The sequence below is a fragment of the Pristiophorus japonicus genome, chromosome 9 (genome assembly GCF_044704955.1).
Source record: "Pristiophorus japonicus isolate sPriJap1 chromosome 9, sPriJap1.hap1, whole genome shotgun sequence".
Taxonomy (NCBI): Eukaryota; Metazoa; Chordata; class Chondrichthyes; family Pristiophoridae; genus Pristiophorus; species Pristiophorus japonicus.
Genome location: NC_091985.1, coordinates 213,474,378 through 213,498,883, shown reverse-complemented (window position 1 = coordinate 213,498,883; position 24,506 = coordinate 213,474,378). Strand labels below are relative to the sequence as shown.

The 24,506-nt window shown below is 43.9% G+C and overlaps 1 protein-coding gene and 1 pseudogene across 7 annotated transcripts in view; both read left to right on the top strand.

Moving 5' to 3' along the window:
• The window catches only part of LOC139273619 (uncharacterized), a 41,246-nt gene extending 30,382 nt beyond the window's left edge, over window positions 1-10,864 (top strand). For 3 of the 7 annotated variants that reach the window (XM_070890573.1, XM_070890575.1, XM_070890574.1), the window contains 4 exons: window positions 2,955-3,126; window positions 5,033-5,145; window positions 9,626-9,710; window positions 9,934-10,864. In XM_070890573.1, coding sequence (XP_070746674.1) covers window positions 2,955-3,126; window positions 5,033-5,145; window positions 9,626-9,710; window positions 9,934-9,990 — 427 coding nt within the window. In that variant the 3' untranslated portion in view covers window positions 9,991-10,864. The remainder of the gene's footprint in view (window positions 1-2,954; window positions 3,127-5,032; window positions 5,146-9,625; window positions 9,711-9,933) is intronic. The other 4 variants (XR_011595253.1, XM_070890578.1, XM_070890579.1 and 1 more) reach the window with 4 other exon arrangements.
• LOC139274114 (zinc finger protein 585A-like) overlaps window positions 1-24,506 on the top strand; it is a 452,513-nt pseudogene that overhangs the window by 320,616 nt on the left and 107,391 nt on the right.

The window sequence follows — 24,506 nt, the reverse complement described above, 5'->3', positions numbered from 1 at the left end:
CTGAGTACGCCATCATAATCTATTTGAAAGGCTCAGCAACTTCTGAATTTCTGCATGCACTTATGAACCGCCTGAAAAATAAGTGTTGCTGGTGCAGATTTGGGCTATTTGCCCAATAACTGCCAAGCAATTGCCCATGCAACTCTTATATCTGGTAAAAGCAGGTGTAGGGCATGCTTTTATCAGCTTGAGGGAGTGTATAATGCTTAAATAAACCATTTATAAATCCAGAATTATATACATATAATGTAAATAATGTTATACAAATATTGGCCCAAATTAAGATGTTTAAAATTAATTATCAAAAAGGTAAATGTTATTGAGGTTTGGGCAATGAAGGAAGTTAGAACTAATACTGCAGTCAGTACGTTTATAATTGTATAAATTCTGTAAATTGTATTATTATTTGGGGATTCCATGCATATCATTAGAGATGCCCTTTCTAAGTTATTTCAATGGAATCCTCCTTTGCCATTGGAGGACCGGGCCCATGTGATCCCAGGTATACTTCCGAAACGCCTGCTTCCCATGGGCCTTTACGCTACCATCCGCCTGCATGCCCGAGATGGCAACTCTTTGCAGCCTGGATGCCAGGAGGTATTTTCGGAATTGCTTTGTGGATTGGAGGCGTATAATGGCAATATTTAGGCCAAAATTACATAGAAACATAGAAAATAGGTGCAGGAGTATGCCATTCTGCCCTTCGAGCCTGCACCGTCATTCAATGAGTTCATGGCTGAACATGCAACTTCAGTACCCCATTCTTGCTTTCTCGCCATACCCCTTGATCCACCTAGTAATAAGGACTACATCTAACTCCTTTTTGAATATATTTAGTGAATTGGCCTCAACAACTTTCTGTGGTAGAGAATTCCACAGGTTCATCACTCTCTGGGAGAAGAAGTTTCTCCTCATCTCGTTCCTAAATGGCTTACCCCTTATCCTTAGACTGTTACCCCTGGTTCTGGATTTCCCCAACATTGGGAACATTCTTCCTGCATCTAACCTGTCTAAACCCATCATAATTTTAAACGTTTCTATGAGATCCCCTCTCATTCTTCTGAACTCCAGTGAATACAAGCCCAGTTGATCCAGTCTTTCTTGTTATGTTAGTCCCGCCATCCTGGGAATCAGTCTGGTGAACCTTCGCTGCACTCCCTCAATAGCAAGAATGTCCTTCCTCAAGTTAGGAGACCAAAACTGTACACAATACACCAGGTGTGGCCTCACCAAGGCCCTGTACAACTGTAGTAACACCTCCCTGCCCCTGTACTCAAATCCCGTTGCTATGAAGGCCAACATGCCATTTGCTTTCTTAACCGCCTGCTGTATCTGCATGCCAACCTTCAATGACTGATGTACCATGACACCCAGGTCTCATGTTTCATCCCTGTCTCTGCCAATATGCTGCTGAAACCTCATCCATGCTGTTGTTACCACCAGAGTGGACTTGGCTATTCCAATGCTCTCCTGGCTGGCATCCCTTCTTTCACGCTCCATAATCTTGAGTTAATGGCATACTCTGCTGCGCTATCCTAAATTCCACCAATTCGCATTCACCCATCACACCTGTGAGCACTTACCTACATTTTACCCTTATCCAGCAAAATTTCGATTTCAAAATTCTCATCCGCCTATTACAATCACTCCATAGCCTCGCTAATCCTTATCCGTAACCTTTTCCAGCTGCACATCCCTCCGGAAATTCTGCATTCCTCCAACACTGCCCTTTTGTGCATGCTCCACTTCCTTCGTCCCATCATTGGCAGTGGTGTCTACGGCTGCCTAGGCGCTAAACTCTGGAATTCCCTCCCAAACCTCTCCACTTCTTTGCATCCTATAATACAAACCTTAAAACCTCTTTGACCAAGCTTTTTATCACTCGTCCCAATGTCTCCTCCTTTGATTCAGTGTGAATTTGTATCTGATTTCCCTCCTGTGAAGAACCTTGGGACATTTGACTATATTAAAGGTGCTTTATAAAATCACGTTGTTGCTGTTTTCATAAGAGAAAGGGGCAGTAAAAGTTGCTGGACTAGCAGTATTAATGAAGGATTCAGTTACAGCCCTAGAAAATCGTAAAATCACAATCGATGCAATGAGACAGGATTCACATGGACAGCTTTACAGACTTGGAGGTGCCATGGTACAATTCTCGATGTACAAAACAGAACACCAGAATTGTGTGATAGAGGGGAGAACCACAGCCAGTTCAAAGCGATAATATAAGAATAAAAGCTTACTAATATTGGGAGAATTTATCAATCAAACAATAGATAGGATTAATGTGTGTGAGCAAAGTTGAGAGCACATTTTAGACTAGATCGGGCATTGCAAGTAAGATCAGAATGTTTCAATTCAACAAGGAAAGAGGCATGGCTTGGTTTATTCTGGGAGTTTGAATGGGGTAACTAACTGCATTGAGAGTAGACGAGAAACTTGGAAGCATTGACTACCACACATTGGGAGAAAGGGGAGCATCAGAATGGTAGCCATTTTTCCTTTGGGCAATAGTCTAAAATGCTCAACTTTGATTATATTGGTTCGACAGCTCGCGATACAGCTCACGAGATTTTCCTTTCCATTGAAGTTAATCAAGAGAGATGTAAACCGGCTGTCGATTCGCTATTATCCGTTTTACACTATCACATGAACTCAGAATTCCTCCCAATGGCAAGGAAAATCGAACGGGGCTGATAATGTATATCACCCATTGAAGACAATCAAAGAACACCACTCCTAAATTTAAAATTACGGCCATGGAGGCTATTTGAGGTGAATGTTTTGTACTGAGAGCAAAACTAATATATTAAGAAATGCTGTAGTTTCAGATCACTGTTGTTGATTTCTGGTGTCATGCGGTGCTAAGTTTTCACTATTTCAGTGATTTGATGGACTGTTGGGAGCTGTTTTCCACCAGTTACTTAAGATAGTGATTCTTACTTTCATTTCAGTGAACAGACATCTAAGAACAGGAGAGCCTGGATCAAGCGTCTGTTCTTCAGCTCCTTGACATACTTGGTACCACTCGCACTGCTGACAAGTTTCATCATTTCCAACATACCAAGAGAAAGCCTCACTGATATAATGGGAGAGGACTTGGCCCACATTTCGCAGATCTGGGCGGTATGGCTCGCTTCTGTTAACCTGAATCTAACCAATGAATATCTGCCAGTGTTTGGCGTCTATATGTTTTCTTGGACTGCGCAGGTGGAGCATTGTTCATGGTCCCGATCTGCACCTGCCCCGTGAGTGTTTGAGGACAAAATGCAGAGGGAGCTTTACTGCATACCAAAACCGTATTGTACCAAACCGAGGAACGTTTGATGGTACAGTGCAGAGATAGCCTTTCTCTTTAGTTAACCCGTGATGTACCTGCCCTGGGAGTGTTTGATGGTACAGTGTAGATGGAGCTTAACTCTGTATCTGACGCATGCTTTATCGAATCTTTACTGTATCTAATCTGATGGTAGTTGATGCGAGTGTTTGATGGGATATTGCAGTGTGAATTCTGGTCTGTATCTGATCTGTGCCCTATCTGCCCTGGAAATATTCAATGGATCAGTGTAGAGAGAGCTTTATTTTATATCCAACCCGTGCGGTACCTGCCATGTCTGTGTTTGAATGGACAGTGTAGAGGGAACTTTAGTTTGTATCTAACCCGTGTTGTACCTGCCCTATGTGTGTTTAATGGGATAGTATACTGGGAGGTTTATTGTGTGTTAAGCACCTATTGTAGCTAACCTGATGTTTGTTTGTGGTCGGTGTAGCTCGAATGTTTCAGCTCTTAGTCTTCCTTTGATAGATAAGACGCTGGCATTTTCTCTGGGCACAGAATGAGGTGGTGGACGTTAAGAACATAATATATTTCTGAGAAATAACGAGGTTGTTCTACTTCTTTGGGCAATTACAATCTTGCAAACTAAGATTGGAAATCAATTTTTTGGATGTCCGCTTCACTTGGTCTGTTTACGTTTTCTTGTTCTCAGATGCTGAAGGCCTGCTTTCCCCTAGATTTCTCAAGAATGAAAAGGCCTTGTTTTGTAACAAGGGCCAGCGCTTGATTTTATCAAAATAATCTCAACCTGACCTGCCATGGACCGTGATAACTTCTTACCATAAACGTGAATTCATCATCATCATGTGCAGTTCCTCGTATTAAGGATAACTTTCTTCCTTGCCAAAAAGGGATAAGTTCAAGATGTTTCAATGAAGGTCTAATATTCCAGGTCCAGAACTGCATCCTGAAGGGTGGAAGATGCCTGTGCATGGAAGTTTTAACGTGTGCTGACAGTTGCATGCCAGCCACCACACGGGCTTGACAGAGCTGGTCTTGGTCCACTGGCAAGAATTGACCAAGACGACTGGAGACCAGCTCTGCTGCACGGACTTTATGCACACACATATTGCAGTGTGGGGTGGTCCGTGCTGCCCCTGGGCACACGTCGCTTCTGGCACCAAACTCACGCCTCTCCTGGGCCCCAATCTCGTCGCTCCATGATCTCTTGCCACTCCTTCACCCCAACCTCGCCGCTCCCGCTCTCACTCCAATGACCGACCTGGAAACACTCCCAGGTCAGGCACAGATCGGGTTAAATACAGAGTAAAGCTCCCTCTACACTATTCCATCACACACTTCCAGGTCAGAGACAGCGAAGAGCGAGCCTTACTCTATATCTAAACCGTGCTGTATCTGTCCTGGGTGTGTTTGATGTGACAGTGCAGAGGGAGCTTTATTCTGTATCTAATCCATGCTGTACCTGTCCTGGGTGTGTTTGATGTGACATTGTAGAGGGAGATTTTCTCTGTATCTAATCCATGCTGTACCTGTCCTGGAGTGTTTGATAGGACAGCGAAGAGGGGGCTTTATTCTCTATCTGACCCGTGCAATACCTGACATGGGAGTGTTTGATGGGACAGCGTCGAGGGAGCTTTACTCTGTATCTAACCCAAATGTGAATTATAAAGAATGCAACGTGAGAGTTTTACTCTACCTGTAAGCGTCACGTTGTCCATCTTCTCTTCTGGCTAGTGGTGCGTATCGACAGCCTGGAACTGGTTAACTGGAGACAATTACCTTCTGGCTCTGATTATGCTAATCGGATTCATGTTCGTTTCGATGTGCATTTCAAAGTGCTACTCCAGGTAAATGTTTCTCTGACAGAGGAAGATGCAGAGCAACCAAAACAGATGGATTGAGAGATAAAGGGAGAGGTCGTGGGAGACGGAAAGAGTCAGATATGGGGAGATAAGTAGTAACATATGAGGAAAGACAGGTAACGTCAGAAAGAGACAAAGTCATCCACAAACAGAAAGCCAGATGTAAGGGAACAAACAGAGAAAAAGGCTAGACAGAAATAGAAACATAGAAAAATAGAAGGAGTAGGCCATTCGGCCCTTCGAGGCTGCACCACCATTCAATAGGATCATGGCTGATCATGCACTTCAGTAACCCATTCGTGCTTTTTCTCCATACACCTTGATCCCTTTGCCCATAAGGGCCACAACTAACTCCCTTTTGAATATATGTAACGAACTGGTCTGAACAACTTTCTCTGGTAGAGAATTTCACATGCTCACAACTCTCTGAGTGAAGAAGTTTTTCCTCATCTCGGTCCTAAATGGCTTATCCCTTATCCTTAGACTGTGACCCCTGGTTCTGGACTTCCCCAACATCAGGGAACATTCTTCCTGCATCTAACCTGTCCAATCCCGTCAGAATGTTATATATTTCTATGAGATCTCCTCTCATTCTTCTAAATTCCAGTGAATAAAAGCCTAGTCGATCCAGTCTTTCTTCATATCAGTCTTGTCATCCCGGGAATCAGTCTGCTGAAACTTCGCTGCACTCCCTCAATAGCAAGAATGTCCTTCCTCAGATTATGAGACCAAAACTATACACATTATTCAAGGTGTGACCTCACCAAGGCCCCGTACAACTGTAGTAAGACTTCCCTGCTCCTGTACTCAACACTTCTCGCTCTGAAGGAACGTGCTATTTGCCGTCCTCCGCCTGCTGTACCTGTATGCCAACTTTCAATTACGGATGTACCATGACACCCAGGTCTCGTTGCACCTCCCCTTTTACTAATCTGTCACCATACAGATAATAATCTGCCTTCCTGTTTTTACACCAAACTGGATATCCTCATCTGCCATGTATTTGCCCGCTTACCTAACCTGTCCAAGTCACCCTGCAGCCTCTTAGCATCCTCCTCATAGCTCATACTGCCACCCAGCTTAGTGTCATCTGCAAACTTGGAGATATTACATTAAATTCATTCGTCTAAATCATTAATGTATATTGTAAATAGCTGGGGTCCCAGCACTGAACCTTGTGGTACCCCACTAGTCACTGCCTGCCATTTTGAAAAGGACTTGTTTATTCCTACTCTTTGTTTCCTGTTTGCCAACCAGTTCTCTATCCACGTCAATACCTTACCCCAATACCATGTGCTTTAGTTTTGCATACTAATCTATTGTGTGGAACCTTGTCAAAAGCTTTTTGAAAGTCTAAATACACCACACCAACTGGCTCTCCCTTGTCCACTCTACTAGTTACATCCTCAAAAAATTCTAGAAGATTTGTCAAGCATGATTTCCCTTTCATAAATTCATGCTGACTTGGACCGACCATGTTACTGCTTTTTAAATGCGCTGCTATTACATCTTTAGTAATTGATTCCGACATTTTTCCCAGCACCGATGTCAGGCTGACTGGTCTATAATTCCCTGTTTTCTCTCTCCCTTTTTTTTTAAAAGTGCGGTTACATTAGCTACCATCCAGTCCATAGGATCTGATCCAGAGTCTATAGAATGTTGGAAAATGACCACCATGCATCCACTATTTCTCGGGCCACTTCCTTAAGTACTCTGGGATGCAGACTATCAGGCCCGGGGATTTATCGGCCTTCAATCCCATGAATTTCCCTAACACATTTTGCTGACTAATAAGGATTTCCTTTAGTTCCTCCTTCATGCTAGACCCTCAGTCCCCTAATATTTCCGAAAGGTTAGTTGTGTTTTCCTTAGTGAAGACAGAAGCAAAGTATTTGTTCTGTTGGTTTGCCATTTCGTTGTTCCCCATTATAAATTCGCCTGATTCTGATTGCAAGGGACCCACATTTATCTTTGCTGATCTTTTTCTCTTCACGTATCTGTTGAAGCTTTTACAGTCAGTTTTTATGTTCCCTGCAAGCTTACTCTCATATTCTATTATCACCCTCCTAATGAAACTCTTTGTCTTCCTCTGCTGAATTCTAAATTTCTCCCAGTCCTCAGGTTTGCCGCTTTTTTGCCACTTTATATGCCTCTTCCTTGGATTTAACAGTATCCCTAATTTCCCTTGTATGCCACGGTTGAGCCATCTTCCCCATTTTATTTTACGACGAACAGTGATGTACAATTGTTGAAGTCATCCATGTGATCTTTAAATGTCTGCCATTGCCTATCCACCGTCAACTCTTTATGTATCATTTGCCAGTCTATCCTAGCCAATTCACGTCTCATACCATCGAAGTTACCTTTCGTTAAGATCAGGACCCTAGTCTCTGAATTAACTGTGTCACTCTCTATATTAATGAAGAATTCTACCATATTATGGTCACTCTTCCCCAAGGGGCCTCGCACGACAAGATTGCTAATTAATCCTCTCTCATTGCACAACACCCAGTCTAGGATGTGCAGCTCTCTACTTGGTTCCTCGACATATTGGTCTAGAAAACCATCCCTTATACACTCCAGGAAATTATCCTCCACCGTATTGCTACCAGCTTGTTTAGCCCAATCTATATGTAGATTAAAGTCACCCATGATAACTGCTGTACCTTTATTGCACGCATCCCTAATTTCCTGTTTGATGCCTTCCCCAACCTCACTATGACTGTTTGTTGGTCTGTACACAACTTCCACTAGCGTTTTCTTCCCTTTGGTGTTCCACAGCTCTACCCATATAGATACCATGTCATCCACGCTCATGTCCTTCCTCACTATTGCGTTAATCTCCTCTTTAACCAGCAGTGCTTACCCACCTATTTTTTTTTCAGTCTATCTTTCCTGAATATTGAATACCCTTGGATGTTGAGTTGCCATCCTTGGTCACTCTGCAGCCATGTCTCCATAATCTCAATTACATCATATTGGTTAACAGCTATCTGTGCAGTTTATTCATTCACCTTATTATGAATGCTCCTCGCATTGACAACAGAGCCTTCAGGCTTGTTTTTTTTAACACTCGAGGATTACATAATTTTAGAATTATGTTGTAATGTGGCACTTTTTGATTTTTGCCTTTGATTGTTCTGTCCTCCACTTCTACTTTTCTCCTTTAAACTTTTGCTTCTGACCCCATTTTACTTCCCTCTGTCTCCCTGCATAGGTTCCCATCCCCCTGCCCTATTAGTTCAAATCCTCCCCAAAAGCACTAGCAAACATTCCCCCTAGGACATCGGTTCCATCCCTGCCCAGGTGCAGACTGTCTCATTTGTACTGGTCCCACCTCCCCCAGAACCAATTCCAATGTCCCAGGAATTTGAATCCATCCCTCTTGCACCATTCCTCAAGCCACGTATTCATCCTAACTATCCTGTTATTTCTAGTCTGACTAGCACGTGGCACTGGTAGCAATCATGAGATTACTACCTTCGTGGTCCTACTTTTTAATTTAACTCCTAGCTCCCTAAATTCAGCTTGTAGGACCTCATCCCGTGTTTTACCTATATCATTGATAGCTATATGCACCACGACAACTGACTGTTCACCCTCACCCTCCAGAATGCCCTGCAGACACTCCGAGACATCCTTGACCCTTGCACTCGGGAGGCAACATACCATCCTGGAGTCTCGTTAGCGGCTGCAGAAACGCCTATCTCTTCCCCTACATTTCTATCCCCTACCACTATAGCTGTCCTGCTCTCCTGCGCACCAGAGCCACCCATGGTGCCATGAACATGGCTGCTGCTGCCCTCCCCTGATGAGCCATCTTCCTCAACAGTACCCTAGGTGATATATCTGTTTTGGAGGGAGATGACCGCAGGGGACCCCTGCACTACCTTCCTTCCACTGTTCTTCCTGATGGTCACCCATTCCCTATCTGCCTATGTAACCTTTACCTGTGGTCTGACCAACTCACTCAATGTGCTATTCATGACATCCTCAGCATCGCGGATTTTTCAGAGTGAACCCATGCGCAGCTCCAGTGCCGCAATGCGGTCTGTCAGGAGCTGCAGCTGGATACACTTCCTGCACACATAATAGTCAGGGACACTGGAAATAGAGAGAGGGGGCTTACAGAGAAATATAGGCGAAATGGGGACAGATATATAACGAAGTAGTGAGAGAGAGAAGAATGAGATACAGAAAAAGAGAATGAGGAGACCAAGCGAGCATCAGGGAAAATAGAGAGAGAGAGTAAACTAGAGATAGAGAGAAGAGAGATGCAGCGAGCATGAGAGAGAGAGAGAGAGATAATCATCAGTAGAGGTGTAGGCATTTAATCATAGAGGATGATTTCTGCAGGTACAGTTTTCCAGATGTTAAATAATGCTAGATTGTGACTGAGGAGGCAGGAAACTGCTCATGCACATGGTATCCTGGATTGTGCTGAATTTCTGCCTCCATTTTTCAGCACCAAAACTACTCTATCGAGGAAGGAGAAAAAGAAACTAAAGGCAAACTGTGACTATGTCCAATGTGTTGTGGTTGAGAAAAAGGTGAATTTTCCCTTTCTTCCTGTTCTCTCTCCGATTATAAAAGTCTACATATCTTATTCTCTATATCTACATTTAACATTTGCCTTTTATTGGCCAAGTATTTACCTTCTATATGTGCATGTCTAGCTCGCGACAATTAACTTCAAGAAATATTCCAATGTTTGATATTATTAATTCTTAAATTTCCTTTATTAAAACGGAAACTTTCCTTTCGTTGTTGCAGGCACAGCTCTATGAGATGTATCTCTGTCAATGCGTCACTGAACAGGAACTGAACTAAAACTGACCAGCGGTAGAACTTTGGAAAGTGCCTCCCTTGAGATAATAACACAATGAGATTTCTCACTCTGGGTTGCCAGGAGAAGCTATGATTAATAAATCTTCCAGCGGAACTGAAGCAGCTTCTCCCAGCTAACTAGGACATCCCGTGGAGTCAGTTCTCTCACATCCACCTGACTGTTGTATCTGCTATTCACTTCCTTCCCTTATTGTGGCCCTCATGCTTCAGCCGGCACACTCTTCTCCTATGCTGTATCTTGGACTCAAGATTCGTCCCATTTTTTCTAAGTACTAATTTACTGGTCTCATATCCTGAATACTGTGGTAATGTTTATATCTATCACTCAACCCCTGCCTCCTAAAAACTATGGAGTTATAAATTACAAGTTTGGCCTCAATCAATGAGTGCATTTTGATGAGTGTTCTTCCTGTCTCAATTTCGAATAGCTCGGTGTATATTCCGTTACATAGGTCAGAAATTTTACCTCTGGCTCTTCAACAGATTACGTGTTGCAAAACCTTGCACCGTGAGCCAAGAACAGGATTCAATACAGTAATCCCAAATCCTAAGGATCATTCTTCGTGGATTTCCTCGTCCGTGTCCACATATTGGTTTGGAATTATTTGCATTCTCGGTTGAGAAGATAATTATTCTGCAATAATTGCTTACCCAGTGGCCTGCTGCTCGCTGAAATAATTCAGAAGTCAAAAGTCTGTCCGAGGAACTATACAGATCCAAATGCGTTTGAGTTGTGTATTTCCGATAATAACACCGGCGAGACATGTATTTAGACCTGAAGAAATTTATTTCACCGAAGTATGACCTGTATAGCTGAGTGCGGTTCAGTTCTGGTAACAAAGTGTGGCTACTTTCAGTAACAGTTTGGTTCAGTTTTGTTAAGAGAATGTTTCTCATTTCTCATTTATTTCACAGAAGTGTGACCTTTATAATTGAGTGAGTGCAGTTCCGTTCGTAACAAAATGTGGCTACTTCCGGTAACATTTATGTTCAGTTCTGGTAACAAAGCGTTAATAGTTCTAGTAACAGATTCAAAGTGCAGATGCGTTCTATAACAAAGTTATGGTAACATGACTGTACCACATTGCTGGTCATTGAATATGGCTCAGTTCCGCTGGCAGAGTTTGGTTTACCTGTGGTAATAATATGGCAACACAGAACAGTTCAGTTCTAGTAACACAATTTATTTTAGTCCTGTCATTCACAGTGTTTACATTGGAGCTTAGAAATGGCAAGATGAAAAAGACAACATTCCATCTATTTTACCGTCTATCATCCTGGTCGTCGCAGGATACAACCATAATTGGGTTGTTCACTAATCATAGCAATCAGTCTCTATAAATTAGACTACAATAGATGTGCAAAGCCCCAGTGGTGGGACATTTGGGGGAACAGATGTCCACAGTAAACCTTTTCCTCCAAAGTATGATGCACTTACCACATGCCTTATCTGAAATTGCTCATATCATATACTGTACCCAAACATAATGGGCCGTAACTTGCGCGCCCGTTACAGATGCATACAAGGTTTTCATGTGCGAAGCGCAAGCGCGAAAATGTGGAAATTGCGACCTGTCAAGAAACTACTTCAGAGTCGGGGCAATAACTTGAATGGCGTGCGGCCCAGGGAGAAGCGTGGAGGCCCCGACTTGCAATAAACCCTCAGCAGCAGGTTGGCACCATAAAAGGAGCGGCGTGTGGTCCAGGGAGCAGCGTGGAGGCCACTACAAGGTACAGTCCGAGCTGGTGCAGGAGGGCAACGTCAACGAAGAGTGACATCAGCAAGGTCCATGTCGCTGATTGGAGTGTGGGCAGATACAGCAGGAGTGGCGAGAGGGGTAAAGAAACTGTGATAGATTGTAGAGGTATGAGATCGGGGCCCAGGGGAGGCATGAGTTTGGGACCGGGGCCCAGGGGCAGCACGGGACTGCCCACATTGCGGTACATCTGTGCACTAGATCGGTGCAGCTGTGTTAGCGTGAATGTTTTCCTGGAAGAATCACTCGACACTCGGGATCGGTTCCAATGCCAAAACGGCCTTTATTACGCCGGCGGGGAGAGAGCCTCTGGTCCAATTCCAGGCACTCCACTCTGCCGACCAAAGACATTCATCGATATTTATGTTTTACAACAGTTTATTCCAGATACTCAGCCCACATCGGCTGGACACAATCCAATCATAATGATTATAGATTACATATAGGTTTCTTTGAGCCAATAGTATTAATCCCGGTACATCAGGGGGCTGCATGCTCAGTTCATGTCAGCTGGGGCTGATTCATGTCCTTGTGATGTTCTCCAGGCCCCCTTATCTCTGTTGCTCGTGGGTTCTGCCGGTGCCTAGTTTTCTTATCTCAACATGGTTGCTAGGCACCCCATCTGGAGTCATTGATTTAAGGACATTCCATACTAGGTACTGCAGTGTTTTGTTATGGTATCGTGTCTCAAGTTATTGATTCAAGACATTCCTGATACCAGGCACTGCAGGGTCAGCACTCAGTCAGCAATTTAGCTAACCTGGCTAACTGAGTTCCCATCATGCTTTGCGAATCCCCCCCCCCCTACCCCCGGCAGCCATTTTATATCTGGCTATCATTTTAAACATACATACATATATTCAGCAGGTGCCACTGTCTTTGAAAGCGCCCTACAACAATCCCCCCTTTCGGTAAGGGACTAATCCTAGTCCCCTTTAACCGACAACATTTGTTAACGTATACTACCCACCCCTTTTGATAGGTAATTATGCACCGCCCGGTACTCCCTGTCTCAACATGCTGGCCAGTCACGTGGTTTTGAGAGCTCTGATTGCTTAGATCAAATTAATAAAGGTCAAATCCTCGTGCCCCTCTGTCAGACAGGCGTTTTTAATTTCCTGGGACCTGGCTTGGGTCCTTCTTCGGCGTGCGTGGTGCTTACATGATTGACAGGCCATGACGCCCCATGTTATTGCTAGGACCAGTTGTACTCCGACTAGTATGCGTGAAGTTATTCGAATCCAGGGGTCAATGTTGACATTCATTCCCCAGTCCCAAACCTTCCTCCACCAATTCTGGTCTTGTAAGTCTATGTCTATATCCTCTTACAGTACTTTGATTTTAGTTTGCAATTGGTGGTAGAGCTTTATGGATTGGCCCACTCTGAACCTCAGTTCCCTTAATACCTCAGCTTGATGTGGGATGGGGACCTGATCTGGCTTGTCACAATCCTGCAAGTGATCATGGAGTTGGTCGGTCACATTAATAGTTTCGGTATTTCAACGTCTAACCTGGGTGATGTGGGCTTGCCTAATCGTGACAGGTCATAGTGGTGTAAATCAAATGCTTGGCTGTGGGATCGGGCACTGTAGGTCATTATACTGGTATGAACATTCTGTGGTAGAGATGCAGTACCGTCCCTTTCCTCCATAGCCTGCCCTAGTGAAGTGCGCATGTGCGGGCACTATTTCTAATATGCACCCGTCGGTTCGGTTAAACCTGCACACGTCTAGTTCCCCTCGGTCCACCGGGTGAGGATACACTGTAATCTCCCCCCCCCTTGCTTGCATCCCGATAGGGAAATCCCGGTGAGTGTGTCATTTCGGCAAATGGCGGAGGTTGTTGTCAAATAGTAACAGAGGGAGGCGTTTTCCTGTATTACCCCGATATTCTCTAGCTGGTACAGGGGAAATGGTCCCGAATCTGGTGTGGCTATAGGGATCATCAGAACTATTCCTATTCGAGGTTTCTTACCCATTTGGCAATCTGAGATCGCTGGGTATACTCTGGTCAGTCCCTTCAGAGTACAGTTGTCCAATGTCCCCCTCTGACTGACCAACTGAGCCAAATGCGAGCTGTCTATCCAATCGGGCACCTCACCCCTTTGGATCTGGTCGAAGTTGTACTGTATCTGTCACATCATCCGCAGGCCATAAGCGTGACAGAGTTGCCCCTGTCTAAGTTTTCCGGTATCTTCTCTCTCTCTGTCAGTAAGGTGATTGATGGTTTTTGCGTGAGCTTCCAGGACCGAGATGCCATCCAATTGGATTTCGGCACTCTCTTTCCCTAGTTCAGCTTGATCTTCCTGATTCTGCTCTACCCGTTCTAATAGTCCCTTCATCACCCCTCTAAACTGTTCCACCCTTTCATTTAGCCTTTGTTTGTCCAATGAGTTTGCTACGGAGGTTCCTGTATTAAAACCGGTAGCGACATCATTAACTATTCCCCTCTTAGTCCTATGAACTGGCTCCTGTCCTCGGAATCTACTGGCACCCATGGCATCGGCAGCCTGCTGCATTACAACTTTACTTAATACATTATACATTTTTCTTGCCTGCTCTGTACAATATTCCGGTATCTGTATACCTGAGATATTGATCAGGACAGGCACAATTTCATGCTTTACATTATCATACAATAGTTCGCACTCATTGGACAGTACGATCCCATTTTCTGGTCCCCTGGTAATTGTTGGGCATGGCAATTCCATGGGCAGAAACATAGAAACACAGAAAATAGGTGCAGGAGTAGGCCATTCGGCCCTTCGAACCTGCACCGCCATTCAATGAGTTCATGGCTGAACATGCAACTTCAGTACCCGCTTCCTGCTTTCTCGCCATACCCCTTGATCCACCTAGTAGTAAGGACTTCATCTAACTCCTCTTAGAATATATTTAGTGAATTGGCCTCAACAACTTTCTGTGGTAGAGAATTCCACCGGTTCAACACTCTCTGGGTGAAGAAGTTTCTCCTCATCTCGGTCCTAAATGGCTTACCCCTTATCCTTAGACTGTGACCCCTGGTTCTGGACTTCCCCAACATTGGGAACATTCTTCCTGCATCTAACCTGTCTAAACCCATCAGAATTTTAAACGTTTCTATGAGATCCCCTCTCATTCTTCTGAACTCCAGTGAATACAAGCCCAGTTGATCTAATTTTTCTTGATATGTCAGTCCCGCCATCCCGGGAATCAGTCTGGTGAATCTTCGCTGGACTCCCTCAATAGCAAGAATGTCCTTCCTCAAGTTAGGAGACCAAAACTGTACACAGTACTCCAGGTGTGGCCTCACCAAGGCCCTGTACAACTGTAGTAACACCTCCCTGCCCCTGTACTCAAATTACCTCGCTATGAAGGCCAACATGCCATTTGCTTTCTTAACCGCCTGCTGAACCTGAATGCCAACCTTCAATGACTGATGTACCATGACACCCAGGTCTCGTTGCACCTCCCCTTTTCCTAATCTGTCACCATTCAGATAATAGTCTGTCTCTCTGTTTTTACCACCAAAGTGGATAACCTCACATTTATCCACATTATACTTCATCTGCCATGCATTTGCCCACTCACCTAACCTATCCAAGTCACTCTGCAGCCTCATAGCATCCTCCTCGCAGCTCACACTGCCACCCAACTTAGTGTCATCCACAAATTTGGAGATACTACATTTAATCCCCTCGTCCAAATCATTAATGGACAATGTAAACATCTGGGGCCCCAGCACAGAACCTTGCGGTACCCCACTAGTCACTGTCTGCCATTCTGAAAAGTACCCATTTACTCCTACTCTTTGCTTCATGTCTGCCAACCAGTTCTCAATCCACGTCAGCACACTACCGCCAATCCCATGTGCTTTAACGTTGCACATTAATCTCTTGTGTGGGACCTTGTCGAAAGCCTTCTGAAAGTCCAAATACACCACATCAACTGGTTCTCCCTTGTCCACTCGACTGGAAACATCCTCAAAAAATTCCAGAAGATTTGTCAGGCATGATTTCCCTTTCACAAATCCATGCTGACTTGGACCTATCCTGTCATCTCTTTCCAAATGCGCTGCTATGACATCCTTAATAATTGATTCCGTCATTGATTCCAACAGTGTGGTGGTTCTTATGGGGCGCGGTGTCGGAGGGGGTGAGAAGCATACATACAACGATATTGCGGCAGCCTCTACCTCCTCATAGTATCCACACAGCCCCACCCCTTTTTTGTGGGTGACTAACGGTTGTGGCTGGGCAGGAGGCGCGCAAATTATTCCAAAAGAGGTCCCCCGGCCTCTCTTCGTCTAATGCAACTGCTCCTTGTACCCGTGGAGCATTGCACGCATACTCTATTCTTACCCGGATTCAATTGCAGCCATGCATTAAAATAAGTTCTGTCCTTGCTCCAATCCTTGGCTGCTGAAATGCATATTCCGTCAGTAAAAGTATACAAAACCCATAGTTCATGCAGTTGTGTCTTTCCTCCATGAGCTGTATCTCTCATAATCTGTCTATATTATCCAGTGCCTGCGTGGGCCTTAAGGTTCCCAGTATCATGAGTCCCCAGAGTCGAAGTCGCCACTGTGGTCTCATCTTACATAGAAAGATAGAAAATAGGTGCAGGAGTAGGCCATTCGGCCCTTCGAGACTGCACCGCCATTCAATGAGTTCATGGCTGAACATGCATCTTCAATACCCCATTCCTGCTTTCTCACCATACCCCTTGATCCCCCGAGTAGTAAGGACTACATCTAACTCCTTTTTGAATATATTTAGGTAATTGGCCTCAACAACTTTCTGTGGTTGAGAATTCCACAGGTTCACCGCTCTCTGAGTGAAGAGGTTTCTCCTCATCTCGGTCCTAAATGGCTTACCCCTTATCCTTAGACTGTGACCCCTGGTTCTGGATTTCCCCAACATTGGGAACATTCTTCCTGCATCTAACCTGTCTAAATCCATCAGCATTTTAAACGTTTCTATGAGATCCCCTCTCATTCTTCTGAACTCCAGTGAATACAAGCCCAGTTGATCCAGTCTTTCTTGATATGTCAGTTCCGCCATCCCGGGAATCAGTCTGTGAACCTTCGCTGCACTTCCTAATAGCAAGAATGTCCTTCCTCAAGTTAGGAGACCAAAACTGTACACAATACTCCAGGTGTGGCCTCGCCAAGGCCCTGTACAACTGTAGCAACACCTCCCTGCCCCTGTACTCAAATCCCCTCGCTTTGAAGGCCAACATGCCATTTTCTTTCTTAACCGCCTGTTGTACCTGCATGCCAACCTTCAATGACTGATGTACCATGACACCCAGGTCTTGTTGCATCTTGGTGAGTGTTTTATCCACAAATTTTAAACAGATAGCCTGGTCATCACCAGGTGTTAGGTTCTGGTCTACTTGTGTCGCGGTCACTCTGTGGAATCGGAAGCAAGGGTTAGGTTATCCATATTCTTTATAGTCGTACCATCTCTATCACGTCATGTCCCAGTCTGGGCTGCCGTCGATTTTGTATTTGAGCATGTTGTGCTCGAGCCTGCATGATGGCCCATCTAAATATTATCCAAACTCCAATCAACACCAATGCCACCACTCTTCCTCCAAACATCCCAGTCTGCTTTACTGTTAGGTTGGGTTTGTGGACTACACGTACACACCGTGGGCTACATTGGCTCTATTGCCATAGGCGATGGTGCTATGACTGCGCACTGCACTATCCGTCTGGTCCCGTTTTTTAAAATCTCTTCCAGTCTATTTATCTTACCTTTTAACTCTTGACCAGCTAATTTGTTTTATTTTTATTCTGACTACCCCACCATTTTCTCTATCTGTCACATGAGTCTTTATTTATTTTATTAAGAAATTCAAATTCCTAAGGTCCCGTGTAAAACAGCTGTCAATGAAAAGGGTTAACTCCTTTACAGGTTTGTAAGAAGGCCTGATGTCATTACGTGATTTCGCATAATCATCCACATTTTTGTGCCTTCAAAACTTGCTTAGAAATTAGGAATCTGTTAAAACAGCAGAAATCATTAGTAAAGTGGTCATAATAAAACTCTTCTCATCGGGAAAGATAGCATTTTAGATTAAACTCCAATCTTTTCCTTAACTTCTAATTCAAGTACTTGCCAAAGATTTTTTTTTAATTGATTTAAAATGAGACCACACATTTTTAATAGCTATTTTATTTGCTGAAATCTAATTTTAAAATTCAGTAAGATTTTCTAATTCCCAGTTTTTTTTCTTTCTGTGCTGAGTTTGCATACCTTAGATCTTTTCTCCTCGTTATTTTCAAAACCCTCCTGCTTGTTTAGACTCTTCGGGACTTTTCTTTATAAACAATGTCCATTTTGGAAATCTTTCAAACTGCAGTGAAACTTTCTCGTAATTTAAAATCATTATCAATGTAGAGTGTCTTTTACCTCCTCCAATTTTTTTTTCTTTTCCCAATTAAACCAATATCTTTTTCACAGCCAATATCAACTAGTATTTAGTAAGTTATGTCTTTTTCCACCATTTTTTTTAAAAAGAGATCAAATTTAACTTTTTGTTTTAAATGTATCGCATTTTGTTTTGCCTTTTCTTAACCAGTGGTACTTGAAACCTTCACAACAAAATTAACTCTTCACTGTTCCCATCCTAATTTCTGCTCCCTTTTTGTAGAATTTGTATTTATTGTTGAATTACAAAATGTCAAATATGGTAATACTGTTTTTTTTTTGTGCCTAACTTCTGTTTTAGAAGCTGATCAAAAACTCTAATCTTTTGCTCTGTAACTTCAATTTTGTGGCACTATATCTCATAAATTACATCTTTTTTAAGCTCCAGCTTCTGACACAGTATGTGTACTTTTATTAAAAAGGCTTCCAAACCCAAGATTTTCCAATACAACCGAAATATTTATCAATGAGAATCACCTGAAATATCTCAAAATCCCAATTCAAATATTGTACTGCCAATCTGTTATTTAAAAATTTCTTTACTGAGCTAGAAGCTTTCACGTCAAGGTTTAACACAAAGGAAAATGGGAGTGTACTTCCCCAGCCTGCAGCCTCGAGACACCCACACAGGTTTATTTTTTAAAAAGGCATTACAGCTTCCCTTCTCCATTCTTTATCTCATTCCTAGACAGACATTCACAAAAGTCTCTTTTCATTCAACAAAGTTTATTGTTTGGCTGGCTCTATTCTTGGATCCGTGCTTCATTTAAGATAATCACTATCAGGTTTTTTTTTTATTTCTTACATATTGATTAACTTCCTCTGTTAATTTTACATGGGCTCGAAGTATCAAGACCACAGCTTTTTCATCTTTATCTTTCCTTTCCTTCTCCCACCATTACTGCTGATTTGCTGGCAGGTCCTGGGGGTTCCATTCTCATTTAATCATTCTCTCAATTAGTTTCTTTTGTTTTTCCGCCAGGTGGCGGGTAAGGGACCCTTCCAGTCCCCACTTGAGGTTATTTGCTTTATTCGCCATTCCTGGGTAGGACTAGAACCGTTAGGAATCTACTCTCAGAGGTTCGCTTTCTACCTAGTGTGACTTGTAGTAGATCATCTCCTGGCTACTGTCAGGTCACAAGTCCGCTATTACACAAACTTATACAATTCTTAAAATGCATTTAAGCAATTCCCGCAGTGCTCTACACCTCCTTAACGACTACCTACCACCGTTTTGTCTGTTGGTCGACTCTGTTCACAGGTTTGGTTTCCGTTGGTCGCTGTGCACCGCCTGGTCTCCGGGGTATATTTTCAAATCACACTACTGGGTCCGGGAGATGTCGCTCGGTATCATGATCCCACGGTATAAGTGTGTTCCCTATGCCTACTTAATTTCTGGCCGTCACGTGGGATGAAGTCCTCTTAATTCAGGCTCAGGCTAGGCATTTGAGATATTAGACCGTCTCCTCGTGTTGATCAACCAGCGTTCACCTTCAACACCCTTTATAATTTTTTTTTAAACTGTACTCACCCGGTTACACCAAGGACATCCAGCGACTTCGGATCCTGCCGACTACACCACTGTTAGCGCAAATGTTTTCCTAGAAGAATCACTCAACACTCGGGGTCGGTTCCAATGCCAAAACGGCCTTTATTACGCCAGTGGGGAGAGAGCCTCTGGTCCAACTCCAGGCACTCCACTCCGCCGAACAAAGAAATTCATCGCTATTTATATGTTTTACAACAGTTTATTCCAGTTACTCAGCCCACATCGGCTGGACACAATTCAATCATAATGATTATAGATTACATATAGGTTTCTTTGAGCCAATAGTATTAATCCCGGTACATCAGGGGGCTGCATGCTCAGTTCATGTCAGCTGGGGCTGATTCATGTCCTTGTGATGTTCTCCAGGCCCCCTTATCTCTGTTGCTCGTGGGTTCTGCCGGTGCCTAGTTTTCTTATCTCAACATGGTTGCTAGGCACCCTATCTGGAGTCATTGATTTTAGGACATTCCGTACGAGATACTGCAGTGTTCTGTTATGGTATCTTGTCTCAAGTTGTTGATTCAAGACATTCCTGATACCAGACACTGCAGGGTCAGCACTCAGTCAGCAATTTAGTTAACTTGGCCAACTGAGTTCCCATCATGCTTTGCGAAGCCCCCCCTGACAGCCATTTTATATCTGCTTACCATTTTAAACATACATACATATATTCAGCAGGTGCCACTGCCTTTTAAAGTGCCCTACAACACAACTACCACAGAATCATAGACATTTACGGCACAAAAGGAGACCTTTCGGCCCACTGTGTTTGTGCCGGTCGAGAAAGAGCTATCCAGCCTAATCCCACTTTCCAGCTCTTGCTCCACAGCCTTGTAGGTTATGACACTTCCAGTGCATATATAAGTATGTTTCAAATGTTGTGAGGGTTCCTGCATCTACCACCCTTTCAGGCTGTGAGTTCCAGACCTCCACCACACTCTGTTTGAAAAGTTTCTCCTCAACTCCGCTCTAAACCTTCGACCAATTAATTTAAATCTGTGCCCCTGGTTATTGACCTCTCTGCAAAGGGAAATAGGTCAGTTCAGAGAAGGTTCACGAGGTTGATTTCGGAGAAGAAGGGGTTGTCATGTGAAGATAGGTTGAGCAGGTTGGGCCTATACTCATTGGAGTTTAGAAGAATGAGAGGTGATCTTATTGAAACGTGTAAGATTCTGAGTGGGCTTGACAGGGTTGATTCAGAAAGGATGTTTCCCCTCATGGGGAAATCTAGAACTAGGAGGCATAGTTTCAGAATAAGGGGTCGCCCATTTTAAATAGAAATGGAGAAGAATTTCACTCTCGGAGGGTCGTGAATCTTTCGAATTCTCTACCCCAGCGAGCTGTGGAGGCTGGGTCATTGAATATATTTAAGGTGGAGATGGACAGATTTTTGAATGATAAGGGAGTGAAGGGTTATAGGGAGCGGGCAGGGAAGTGGAGTTAAGGCCAGGATCAGATCAATTCTTATTGAATGGTGGAGCGGGCTCGAGGAGCCAGATGGCCTACTCCTGCTTATATTTGTTTGCCTTATGTTCGTATGTCCTTCCTATCCACTCCATCTGGGACCCTCATAATTATGTACACAATTAAGTCTACCCTCAGCCACCTCTATTTCAAAGAAAACAACACCAGCCCATCCAAACTTTCTTCATAGCTCAAATTCTTCAGTCCAGGTAACATCTTCATAAATCTCCTCTGTACCCTCTCCAGTGCAATCACATCGTTCCTGTAATGTGGTGACCAGAACTGTGAGAGTATTCTACCTGTGGACTAACTAGTGTTTTACACAGTCCTCGCATAACCTCCAGAGTCTGGAACTTACTGCCTGAAAGAGTAGTAGAGACAGAAACCCTCATCGCATTTACCAAAGTACTTGGATATGCACTTGAAGTGCCGTAACCTACAGGGCTATGGACCAAGAGCTGAAAAGTGGGATTGGGCTGGATAGCTCTTTATTGGCCGCACAGACACGACGGGTCAAATGGCCTTTTTTTGTGTTGTAAACTGCTATGATTCCATGACACCAATCTCCTCAGGTCTGATATAGACCAACCCCACAGTCACTGACACCAATCTCCTCCTGTCTGATATAAACCAACCCCACAGTCACTGACACCAATCTCCTCCTGTCTGATATAAACCAACCCCACAGTCACTGACACCAATCTCCTCCTGTCTGATATAAACCAACCCCACAGTCACTGACACCAATCTCCTCCTGTCTGATATAAACCAACCCCACAGTCAGACACCGATCTTCTCCTGTCTGATATAAACTGACCCCACAGTCAGACACCAATCTCCTCCTGTCTGATATAAACCCACCCCACAGTCACTGACACCAATCTCCTCCTGTCTGATATAAACTAACCCCACAGTCCGTGACATCAATCTCCTCCTGTCTGATATAAACCCATCCCACAGTCACTGACACCAATCTCCTCTTGTGTGATATAAACCCACCCCACAGTCACTGACACCAATCTCCTCCTGTTTGATATAAACTAACCCCACAGTCACTGACACCAATCCCCTCCTGTCTGATATAAACCAATCATCATCATAAAAAGCAGTCCCTCGGAGTTGAGGATGACTTGCTTCCACATTAAAAATGAGGTCTCAGATGTCTGTTAAGTCCAATGCGGGAGCTACAGTCTCTGTCGCAGGTTGGTCAGATGGTGGTTGAAAGTACGTTGGTTGAAGTGCCGGTTTATTGAAGTGCTTGGGTTGTTGTTTGCTCCTTCCGCCTTATGCGCTTGGTCTCTGCTTACTCCAGGTGAAGAGACTCGAAATGTTCAACGCCCTCATGGATTATTCTCTCCCATTTTCAGCCATCTTGTGCCAGGGATTCCCAGGTGTCAGTGGAGATGTTGAGCTTCTTCAAGGAGGCCTTGAGGGTGTCCTTGAAGCGTTTCCTCTACCCCCCTGGGGCTCGCTTGCCGTGTCGAAGCTCCGAGCAGAGCACTTGCTTTGGGAGTCTCATATCAGGCATAGACAATGTGGCCCATCCATCGTAGCTGATCGAGTGTGGTCAATGCTTCAATGCTGAGGATGTTGGCCTGGGCGAGAACAGATGTTGGTGCGCCTTTCCTGTCAATGGATTTGCAGGATCTTCCAGAGGCAGCGTTGATGGTACTTCTCCAGTGCATTGATGTGCCTGCTGTACATAGTCCATTTCTGAGAAGCATGTCTGAGGGCAGGTATCACTACTGCTTTGTAGACCATGAGATTTGTGCCAGTTTTAAGGTTCTGGTCTTCAAACACTCTATCCCTTAGGTGACCAAAGGCTGTGCTGGCACACTGAAGGTGGTGATGGACCTCATCATCGATATCCGCCCTTGTTGACAGTACGCTCCCGAAGTATGAAAAATGGTCCATGTTGCCAAATCATGGATTTTGATAATCGGGGGCAGGGGCAGTGCTGTGTGACAGGGGTCAGGTTGATATAGCAACTTTGTTTAGTGTAAGGCCTATGCTCTCAGACGCTACAGTGATCGTGTTGACGATGATTTGGAGTTCGTTCTATGAGTGAGCGCAGACGCAAGCATCATCTGCATATTGTAATTCAATGACAGAGGATGGCATGACCTTAGATCTGGTCTGAAGGCAATGGAGGTTGAACAGTTTCCCGTTAGTTCTATAGATTATCTCCACTCCAGGGGGAAGCTTACTGATGGTGAGAAGTGGCATTGCAGCAAGGAAGGTCGAGAAGAGCGTCGGTGCAATGACGCAGCCTTGCTTCACCCTGGTTCGTACATGAATTGGGTCTGTGGTGGATCCATTGGTCAGGATCACGGCTTGCATGTTATCATGAAGCAAGCAGAGGAGATGGTGACAAATTTTTTGAGGACAGCCAAATTTGAAGAGTATACTCCATAATCCCTCACAGTTGACAGTGTCAAAGGCCTTGGTCAGGTCAAAGAAGGTTGAACCAACTCCACAGTCACTGACACCAATCTCCTCACATGTGATATAAACCAATGCTTATCACCGACACCAAGTGGACTGGGAAAATATGTTAAAGGGTAAGACTGTAGAAACGCAGTGGCAAACATTTAAGGAGATATTTCATAACTCTCAGCAAAGATTTATTCAAGTGAGAACTAAAGATGCTAAGAGAAGGATGAACCATCCCTGGCTAACTAATGAAGTAAAGGGTGGTATCAAATTGAAAAAAAAAGGCATACAATGTTGTGAAGGACAGTGGAAGGCCAGAGAATTGGGAAATTTTGAGAAACCAGCAAAGGACGCCAAAAAAAAATGATAAAGACAGAGAAGATATATGAGAGTAAACTAGCAAGAAATATAAAAACAGACAGTAAGAGCTTCTACAGGTATATAAAAAGGAAACAAGTAGCTAAAGTAAACGTTGATCCCGTAGAAGATGAGACTGGAGAATTAATAATGGGGAACTTGGAAATGGCAGAGATTTTGAACAAATATTTTGTATCTGTCTTTACGGTAGAGAAAATTAAAAACATCCCAACAGTTGATAATCAAGCCGCTATTGCGGTGGCGTGGGGGGGGGGCGGAATAACTTAAAACAGTCACTATCACTATAGATAAGGTACTAAGCAAACTAATGGGACGAAAGATAGACAAGTCCCCTGGACTTCATGGCATGCATCCTAGGGGCTTAAAAGAAGTGGCTGCAGATATAGTGGCTGCATTGGTTGTGATCTACCAAAATTCCCTGAATTCTGGAGAGGTCCCAGCGGACTGTAAAACTGCAAATGTAACACCCTTATCCAAGAAAGGAGGGATTCAGAAGGCAGGA